Source organism: Ceratosolen solmsi, unplaced genomic scaffold, assembly GCF_000503995.2.
Source record: "Ceratosolen solmsi marchali unplaced genomic scaffold, CerSol_1.0 scaffold11, whole genome shotgun sequence".
NCBI classification, from domain to species: Eukaryota; Metazoa; Arthropoda; class Insecta; order Hymenoptera; family Agaonidae; genus Ceratosolen; species Ceratosolen solmsi.
Window position 1 is genome coordinate 3,163,161 of NW_011948416.1, and position 10,315 is coordinate 3,173,475.

At 32.7% G+C, this 10,315-nt stretch overlaps 2 protein-coding genes across 3 annotated transcripts in view; one reads left to right on the forward strand and one right to left on the reverse strand.

Moving 5' to 3' along the window:
• The window catches only part of LOC105359187 (uncharacterized), a 14,223-nt gene extending 11,414 nt beyond the window's left edge, over positions 1-2,809 (forward strand). The window contains exons 2-5 of the mRNA XM_011495704.1: positions 800-923; positions 1,347-1,418; positions 1,981-2,136; positions 2,563-2,809. Of these exons, the coding sequence (XP_011494006.1) occupies positions 800-923; positions 1,347-1,418; positions 1,981-2,136; positions 2,563-2,768 (558 nt within the window). The 3' untranslated portion in view covers positions 2,769-2,809. The remainder of the gene's footprint in view (positions 1-799; positions 924-1,346; positions 1,419-1,980; positions 2,137-2,562) is intronic.
• Positions 2,810-4,088: 1,279 nt separating this feature from the next.
• On the reverse strand, positions 4,089-8,023 carry rtv (QVR superfamily protein rtv). 2 transcript variants are annotated; one of them, XM_011495705.1, is made up of 3 exons: positions 7,703-8,023; positions 6,516-6,683; positions 4,089-4,496 (listed from the first exon to the last, which is right to left on the reverse strand). In XM_011495705.1, exons 1-3 carry the CDS (start codon positions 7,776-7,778, stop codon positions 4,291-4,293), a joined length of 450 nt encoding a protein of 149 aa, XP_011494007.1. In that variant the 5' UTR covers positions 7,779-8,023; the 3' UTR covers positions 4,089-4,290. The 2 variants fall into 2 exon arrangements, with proteins under 2 accessions (XP_011494007.1, XP_011494008.1); XM_011495706.1 differs by lacking the exon at positions 7,703-8,023 and adding an exon at positions 7,558-7,693.
• Positions 8,024-10,315: the final 2,292 nt, after the last annotated feature.

A 10,315-nucleotide genomic window follows, 5' to 3' on the forward strand; every position in this document is an offset into this window, starting at 1 on the left:
CACGACGCTTCGTCTCCATATTTTCTTTTGTAGTGAATAGTAAGATAGTAAGATGAAAGTTGAAATGCAATTTGAAAATACACGGCACCTATCGTGTAACTCACTAACGAAGCACGCCAAATCAAATAAGTTATTCATGAAACTGTCGATATTTAAATTAATATGTCAAATATCGATACATTCCTGGGATTGTATTATATTCGTTTATTCGTTCGTTTCTTCTTCTTCCTCTTTACCTTCAATTGTTCATCGTATATGAAAAATAACGATTTTAGAGGCGAATTTTAGAATATCGCTTAAGTGCGCCTTGCTTTAACACATTAAGGTGCTGCAATTTATCTCGAGTACAATGGGTTTAATATAGCGCTTAAGTGTATTGCCCAAGCAGTTAAAAAAGCAAAGCTAAACGCGAGTTTCAATATAAAACCGATAGCTCAGAACTGTATATTAAATGTTACTCTGCTCATAGTAAATTTTAAAGCCTAAGTGACATAATTCCGAGAATGTGCGCTCGTGATGCATTATTCAACGTAACAGCGTCGAGTAACACACCTTAGTAAAACGTAAAACACACCTCTAAATATAAAATGACAGAGTCACGTGGAAGAGAACGAGGGATGGTTGTGGGCACGGGAGGGGATGGGTTAAAGGGGGAGAGATGGACCGAGGGGTCGTGGTGGTGGGTGGGAAGTGGGAAGTGGGAGGTGGGATGGTGAGTAAGGAGGGTGGGGGGTTATGCAGGAAGCCTTAAGACTCCGATTTCGCAACTCTTAAGTAATTTGCCATGGAAACGTTTCAGGTGAAACTATTGGGGCTGCTGCTATCGGCGGCTGCGATCGGAACAGATGCCTCACCGCTCGCCCGCATCCATGTGAAATTCGTTCAGCCGCCGCACATCCAGGAGCACGGAATAACGACCGATGGTGAACCGTTAATTAGTGACTAAGCTTGCTTTTCCTGATTCAATTTTACCTCCTTATTCTCGATTACCGATGACCAAACAAAAGAGTGAATTCTAAGTTTGTTATTAAGTGAGACTGCGATTAAAGCTTACTCTTAAATAATTCGTTACGAGTGCATGAGATGCTGCTGTTGAAAGAATTTCGCTCTTAAAGATGATTATTATAGATATTAGAGTAAAATCGTAATTTCAGTCAGTACTGAAATTTTCAATATTTTAACAAACAATAGCCTTTCGCTCTAATTGATTTATTTATGAGTAACAACAATGCTGTCTCATTACTGCTTGTAATATCGGTAAATACAGCCAATCGTTAAAAGTCATAAGTGAAAATATTATATTGTTAAATTTAAAGTATTATTTGAAATTTCGCTTTCTTCTTTAGGAGAACGAATAATTGCTCAACAGTCGTATATTTCGGTCGGAAGAAGAAATCCACCAATAAATTATATATCAGGTAAGAGATGTTTTCAAAAATATCTTAGTAATGGATAAAGAGGTTGACATTTTAATGTTAATAGCAAATCCTCGTTTATGTTCAATAATAATAACTACAAGATTTGTGTTAAAAAAATTTGTTACAATCTTAAAAACTAGATTTTTATCTCTTTGTACATATATGATTTACTGCTTGTGCAAAGATACGGTGATAATGCAAGAAAAAGAAAATTATACTTTGCGATAAAATATGAATAAAAAATTGAAGAAAAAAACGTAGTACCGTAGTGATATTGCCCATCCTAATAATATAAATTTTCAGATCTTAAATTATTTGAATTTGGTAACATATTGCCGATTTGATTTCACTCATTAAAAAGAATTCTAACAATTTATGAATAATCACAAGCTTAAATGATAATTATAATTTTAAATATATAAAATATAGTGAGAATAATAGCAGAAAATAAATACACACAGTTGTCTTGCTTTTAATGGATTGCTACTATTTCTTACGTTATTAAAATTCACTCGTTATTTTCACAATATTCTCGAAATGTGTTTAATCTATTGTTTTGCAGCAACTCCATTCAGTAACATACAATATTATCCACAATTGGTATCCAATCCTTACTACCTTCCACGGAGAACAGTTTACATACCCATTGGGCAAAACGGTATCAATTACGGAATCCAAGATTATGCCCATCAGACGCCTGATTATTCAAACGGACTTGGTAATTTTTTAATGAAAAAAAAAAGCATATCTTTTATACGAGAAAATTTAACTGAAAACACTAAAATTTCATTAATTTTAAGCTTATTACTGCTGCGATAAGCGAACAAGTATTTTAAGAATTAAATGTCGTGCATCTACCAGTCAATGCAAAATGTAACCCATCATTTTACAACAGCAATTCTTTTTATATTTATTTCTGATTTCATATGTTATATCTCATTAAAAATAATTAATAAATAAATAAATAAATAAATAAATAAATAATACATTTAAATTTACACAGATACAGATGGAATGGTAATTTGACTGTTTAGAGCCGAACCTGCTTGTTTGTTATATATCGCTTTTAGCGGATAAATCATAATTAATACATAATATTGCTGGTAAATACGAAATTGAATAGTAGAGTCTTGACTTCCCTTAGATTATCCGGACCCGTTGCTACTAAGGGGCGAAGCAGCCACATTGGCAGTGAAGTACATCTACGGCCGCGGCGAGCTCTTTTTCCACGAAATTCCCCATGTGCGCGCGATCCTGAGGAACCAGGAGGAGAGACGACGTAATGGCCTCAATGGCAATGTGCTCAGCAGCCTCAGACCAGAGTCGCCCTGGTATCGAAAAAATCTTTAGCCATTCCTACGGTGTCCGTGACTGACATATTTCGATGATTATTTAGCGGTAGATTCTACGCGAGGATCATATGTCGGATGAATTTGTGCCAGATTTTCAGATTAGCTTAGCAAGCTTTTTTATGGTATTGATGTGTGGTATTCTAGACGAGATTTTAGGCCTCGATGCCCAACAAATCGCGGCAGATTATTTAATAATTTCTTAATAATTCTTCAAAATACTCCAAGTATTTTCTATATTTATTACATATGTATGTATTGTCCAAGACATTTCGTTTAAAGAATATGTGTGGTAATAAAATCATAATATCTCTTCATTTGACGCTGTAACTAATTTTGTATCCGATATTGTTGACAATTTCAGATTTTTAAAAAAATGTTTATAATTTTTCGATTAACGTTCGTTATAAATTGTTAATTTATACATTTTTTAAGGCGTTAAGTAGTGCGTTTTTTCTTTGGAAATTTGCAATTTTCAAAAAATGCTAATCTAGTATAAAAAAAGTATAAAAACAAGATATTATTCTTCATTGATAGTGAAAACTCTTGCCCCTTGTTATTCACTTGCAAATGTTTTTCCAATGAATTATCTAGGCTTGTTTAAGAAGTTTTAATACAATGTAAGCAAGGAAAACCATCGTATTAAAAGTAAGAAACAATATTGATAGTGAATGTTGCTACTGACTTATTGATATACAGTTTTTATTATGTTACAATATAATATAATTATTTACATAAATTATCTAAAATAAAATTAATTTTCAAATACTCTTGAATGTTGTAGTGAGTTAAAACCATATATAGATGTAAGACATTTATTAGTCACCTGATAAAATCAATGAAATTTAAAGTTTATTATACATACTGTACTAACATTTTTCTTTATCAAAAATTCTAATGATAACTTTAACTTTATTTGTAATTGGATTTTCATTTTTTTGCGTCCGTAAAATTTTAGTTTATAACTAAAATATAAAACAGCTTTCTTCGCACGATCGTGAAAAAAATTTTTATAAAATTTTTATCACCTATATGGCCACGAGTTTATTGTGCGTAAATTATAAATCATTTAAAGAATTTTCTAATATTTTTATTGCGAAAATTTTACTTCTGATAGGCCTTATTATCCCCACACGAATTCAATTATTCTTGATATCCGTAATATATTAGTCAATATAACCAGAAGCTCATAATTATGACAATTAGCTCCAATTATATCTATATATTGATATCATAAATATGAATTTAATATATGGCGCAAAAGTGAAATTTATAAAAAAAAAAAAAAAAAAAAAAAAAAAAATTACCCGTAGGTACTTATTCAAAAAGCAACAAAGACAAGAAAATGACAGTTAAAATAGTTGGTTCCAGCGACAATATTTCTTAGGCCGTCAACAAAAGTGCACTTTGCAGACTTCGGAGTTGTCATATCATTGAAATATCGAAAAAAGAACAGAGCAATTCAATGAAATTACAATCCCAATGTGTTATTTATCAAACGATTAATCTATTAATTTATCTAGTTATAGCCACAGCGTTAGAAGAAAACTCAAAAGGCTAATCGAATATAAGACCGGGGACAGACTGACTTTCGTCGCTGTGTTACATAGATCCCCGTTACAGAAGCACATGTAAACGTTTTTATAGTTCCATTTGGTGTAAGCGCATCGCTCTTCGTTGTCGTCGGGTCCGCGCTGGAGACACGACCGTTCTGTCGCTAAGCCATACTCTGAAAAATAGTCATCTGATTATTTATGTGCTTTTGACAAATACTCTGATACCTCGTCTCTCGTCTTTTCAACTATCGCTATTTAATTATACGCTCGGCATTACGTGTTTCAGAAGTAGCTTTTCTCCTTAGTTTATTACAAGTAACGGAAACACATTATCTGCCAACTGATAAAGCAAAGCATCGTAAAGCTTGTACAAATTTCAAAATATGTTTTACGATAACTTAACCAGCCTCGAAGCAGCTCAAAGAAATTCTTATATAAATGTGATGTAACAACGTATTTAGCATACAACAATATTATGTATTTAACACAGAGTACGTAGTAATAGAGTACAGAGCAATGTATTTAACATTAATTTAATATGGAGCTTTATTATGTAAGATTCTATATTTTTGGATATATTTTTTCTACCGAATTCAAAGATATAAATTCTTCAAATTTCTAAAAATTTGTTATACACTTTGTTTCTGCTTCAGGGAATTACACTTCTTCAATTTTACTTTCAGTTACACAGTTATGTTTATATAGATTTCAATTATTTTTTAATACTTGATTATGACTCATTCTATTATTTTTCATTAGAATACAACATTTCTTTTATTTCTATAAGTTTTTATGCACGAATTTTTAAATAAAATAATTAGGTACAAACTTAAATAAACACGTGACAGGCACATACACTAATTTACATTTAAATTTCATGCACATCTAGGCCAAATTATAGTATATATACACATACATTATATACATATATATATATATATATATATATATATATATTTATATATTTATATAATAATTGTTATATTTGAATTGTAGAACTCGCCATCCGGAACATTTGGATCTCCAGTTATATCCGGGGGTTTTGAAAAACCGTTACTGTCATATAAAAGAATTTTTTAGGTTAAAATTGATAAAACGAATACTTTACGTTACATATATATTTTTCCTCTATAATTATATTAATTACTAAATTAATACGTATATATAAATACTATTACTTATTATTACATTTAAATATAATTTATCCTTCAGTATCAATGGAATCGTTGACATTAATATTATCATATAATGTTATATTTGAAATTCATTATAATATTTATTAAGTACTGCTATATTTTTAGAGGTTCCAAAGAAATGATATCATTTTAGTAAAAGAACTTCAGCAAGCTCCAATTTCCATAAATACGTAGCTATACAAACATTCGAAAATTTATTAATTTCATGCATACTAATAGAAAGGAGAATTTTGTATGCACTTTTATTTTATATTTTAGTTTGAAAATCTTAATGTTGTTAAATTTACATTTTATCATATATTGTTAAAATAATTTATAAAAATTTGTGTGTGTGTGTGTTTGTGTGTGCGCGCGCGCGCGCGTGAACGCGTGTATATATGCATGTATACATGTATATTATACACTATTCAATAGTGAAATTCTAATATTATAATTTAATATTAATTATTAATTAATTAGTAAGATTTTTTTATATTTAAAATATTTATGAATTCATTTATTTACTTAAATATTATAGTCTCGTAAAATATCCAACCAATTATTACCAAGTATCCAAAAAATTAGTATCTAATGAAGTATTTTAATATATATGCCTAATTATCTGAATAGAATGTCTAAAAAGTATTATCAAAATTACAAAATCAATATAATTTCATCTGTTATTTATAAAAAATCTGCTATTTATAAGATAATTTTATTTTCATCATATTATAAATTGGGAATTTTGTTCTCTCCATAAAAATATAAAAATTATAGAATTTCCTACCTTATCAACTTTCATTTTTCGAGAATAAAATACACGTTAAAAATAATTTAATGCCTATATAAGAATTATATTAACAAAAACAAACACATACACGTGTATTAAAAAGTACAAAGTGTAAATATATACTTATACGTAAAAATTGATATGGCGTATTTGTGACATCGTCTTTATTGATTAAATAATTCATAATTTAATTAACGTTAAATTACGCATATAAAAATTGTATTTACCATTATTAAGATTTTGACTTTCAATAATTTTGACACACCAACCAGAGGCACAAGGTACAGCCTCGACAGCTTTATCTTCTTCGATTTGTGTCGAATTCATTGTAAATGGATCTTTGCATGATCCCAATTCTCCTCTTGATCTACAACTAACACATCTTTTTATGAGCCCTGAAAAATATGTTAATTAATAATTTTGAAATCAAATTTATTTTAGAAATATAATTTCATATACTATGGGATTTGAATACTTGTTTAATAGAATTTGATTTGGTTAATATTAGTAATTATATATATATATTTATATAAATTAGTTTTTACAAAATAATCATGTAAGAAAATAAATATTAGTTAATTATTGAAACTAAATTATTAAATATTGTTCATATAAAAATTTCGTATAAAAAAATAGATTGTTTTATATTTTACAATATAAATAAGTATAAAAAGATTATAGAAATCATCGATATTATTTTTATTTATCGGTGTGTTAAAATGGCATAAATTATAAATGAAGAAAAATAGAAACCATGTACTTCGACAACTGCACATTTGGATTATAGGGGAGTGAATTCAAGCTAATATAAGCAAAGCATTGTAACCAAAACAGTAATTGCAAATTAATATATGGAGATGCTACATAATCTTGGAGATTATATTGCTGAATATAAACTATTATTATATTTGTATATGATTAAAGTAATGTCCATTTACTGCTAATTACAATAATTAAAATGTACATAAATTAATTGCACTAAATTTTGTTCGATTATTTATCTCGATTTCATCCATCCTTTCGCAAAAAAAGATTGGGATAAATACTTTTACATGTTCATACGATATCAATATATATTTATATTTTTATACTATTAACGTAAAAAGGTACACCTTATTTACCAAAAAGCTGTATATACAAACGATTTAACGATAACACGTTAAAGAGAGAAAGAGATAGAGAGAGAGAGAGAGAGAGAGAGAGAGAGAGAGAGGCAAAATGAGAGCGAAAGCGATCCAGCACTTCTAGCGCTGAGAGTTCCAAACTCACGAACGGAATAAACTGTCAAACGTGTTTTCATCACGTCCCTATACGTCAAAATCACGTAGCAGAATATCGACGAGATAATGTAAAAGCAATCACGACGATCACTCGTCGCGAGCGAAAACGAAACGCGGATTCCCGAACGACTTACCTTGAACGTCGTGGGGCCACTCCAGGAGAAGCAGGAGGGCCGCGGCGAGGAGGGCGAGGGTCCCCCGGAGCCTCATCGGGACGTGCCTTGGATCTCGGCGGCGTGGCGCACAGCCATCTTGTGACGCGCCACGCGCGATCGTCGGTGCCGACGTGTGAGGGAATCCGGGGCTGCCTTTCACTTCAGCAGAGCCTCTCCCGTAGCATTGGAGGCCGCGGAGACGCACGTGTAGGCCTCTTTCGCAACCGGCCCCGCGGATGCCCACTTTCCCCACGGCTTTTCCCGCTACGAAACCCGAGATCACTCGAGTCACGTACACAGGCTCCTGCTGCCCACCCCGCACCGACCCACCAGGCCCGATGATGCAGCTATCCCCGTGACATTAATTGTTTTCCGACTAATAAGATGCGCTGTCCTGCGCGCGGATCCTTTAGGGATCATTTGTCCTTGTCGCGGTGACCGAGCCAGAGCGAGAGCGCAGTGCACAATTGTCACAAGCATTGAGATAAATTTACCGCAACTCTCCATAAGTAATTTTAAACGAGGATCGCAGTGTCTCCGACATTTACAATCTTCGTTATTTTAATGGAAAAGTCTCGTGATTGCGTTCCGAATGATAGGACTCGAGTAATGAAAGCAACGGTACCGTTACGTCAGTCTAGCCGCGCAACAACAGAGACGCCCAAACGAAATCTCCTGCGTTAGCATTTATTTAACTTGAGAGTTTGAGCTCGAAAATATGATCTGAAAATGCCATTTATAGTGGTGATGAAATTAATTATTTATGAAGTAATTAATAAGCCATGAGAATAGAAATAAGGATCAATTGATTCGTCGTTTACTTAATAAATGAACAATTCGACCATAATGTTGCAATCGCCACGGGGCAATATTATTCGGCAAATGTAAGGCGAGAATGAATTGTACATTTATTGAAAGCAAGCGTGTTGCGGTGAGGCTGCGATTGCTCGCCAACACTTGCTAGCACCATATAAAGGTGCGAACAAAATGAGTGAAAGCTGCTGAGCATAGCGGCGGAGTGCCTCGAAAAAATCTGCAAATAAATAAATAATGGATAAGAGAGGCTTAATCCGGCCTTCGTTGGGACATTCTAAGTTCGGGAGGAATTGGCGCCTCAGCTCCGGTCATTGACATTTTTCACGCCACGGGGCGCCCCGAGTTCTAATACGCATGCGCCCCGTGGAGTCCGATAGCCAACTTGATTAAAACCACCACTAGGTGGCTCGTCGTTCGTCCTAGGCTCTCGCAAGCGTCGAAATTCACCCTCAATTCGTATATATGCCGTATGAAATAATATAACAGATGTACTTGCTTCGGCAGTACATATACTAAAATTGGAACGATACAGAGAAGATTAGCATGGCCCCTGCGCAAGGATGACACGCAAAATCGTGAAGCGTTCCACATTTTTTTGCAATTTCCAACTCTGCCAGGTTATTATTATGTCGATGAGTATAGTTTTCCTACATAGGGGATATGTGCCATTGAGTTAAATTAGGGACAAGTGAGAAAGAGAGAGAGAGAGAGAGAGAGAGAGAGAGAGAGAGAGAGACAGTTCCAATATACAATTACTATGATTATGGAAAATTGTCAATTATTTTATTTTTTGCCTCTGTCGCGACGTGTACATGCACATGCCTATGCATCGTTTATATCGTAATGCTACTTATCTCGCGCAGTGTTTTTACATTTTTTTTACTATTTGAAAAATTCAATAGCCTGCCAATCGTATTTCTCTAGCGTATTTTTAAAACTCTAGCTCGAGCACGTGTCTATGGCCGGTATTAGCGACAATATACGACGAATAATTTTTACTTTTAGCTTTATCAAACATAACATCTGCAGATTATTTACATAGTAAATAAATTACATTGCGATATCATATCGAAGCTCGGGATTCTTTTAATTCGGAGACGAATGGTCCTTGCCCTCCTCGTGTAAATGAAGCAAATCTCATTGCCGAAAGAAATCCGTGACGACTGTGTCTATAATTGCATAAATTATAATATGTTTTACACAGCCGGAACATTGCCTCCAATTAATATATTACGAATTGTTTAATGTCTCATTTAGCGTGCTCCTTTACGCATATTGAAATGGCATTTTCTCTAAATGCTCGAGTATTTATAACGAGAATTAGCGTGACAATGTATAGGAAAGGAAATCTTGTGCTATTCTACTATTTGGGCTTTTACGATAATGAAGAGACTAGGATCGATGATATAATGTATAAGAGGTAAAATAATGAAAAATTCATGTGCCACGTATTGCATTAAAATTACTCTTAATTAATTAATATTCCTTATATAATTGATAAATGAAAAGTGCATTAAGGATAATTTGTATTAAACGGCTTAGAGAGTTGTCGTCGCTACGTTTCACGACGGCTCATATAATTTAAGCATTAAATATTATTTTTCCATTTTTTGCAAGCAGATGAATGTGTTGCCTTTAAAGTAATAGAGCTTACTTTAATGTTTGTTGAAACAAGAGATTGATACACTTGCAATATATTTGACAACGGAGCAGTTTATAATGCATAAATAAAATGCGCTTCAATAAGCACACAAATAATTATACGTTTTTTACGAG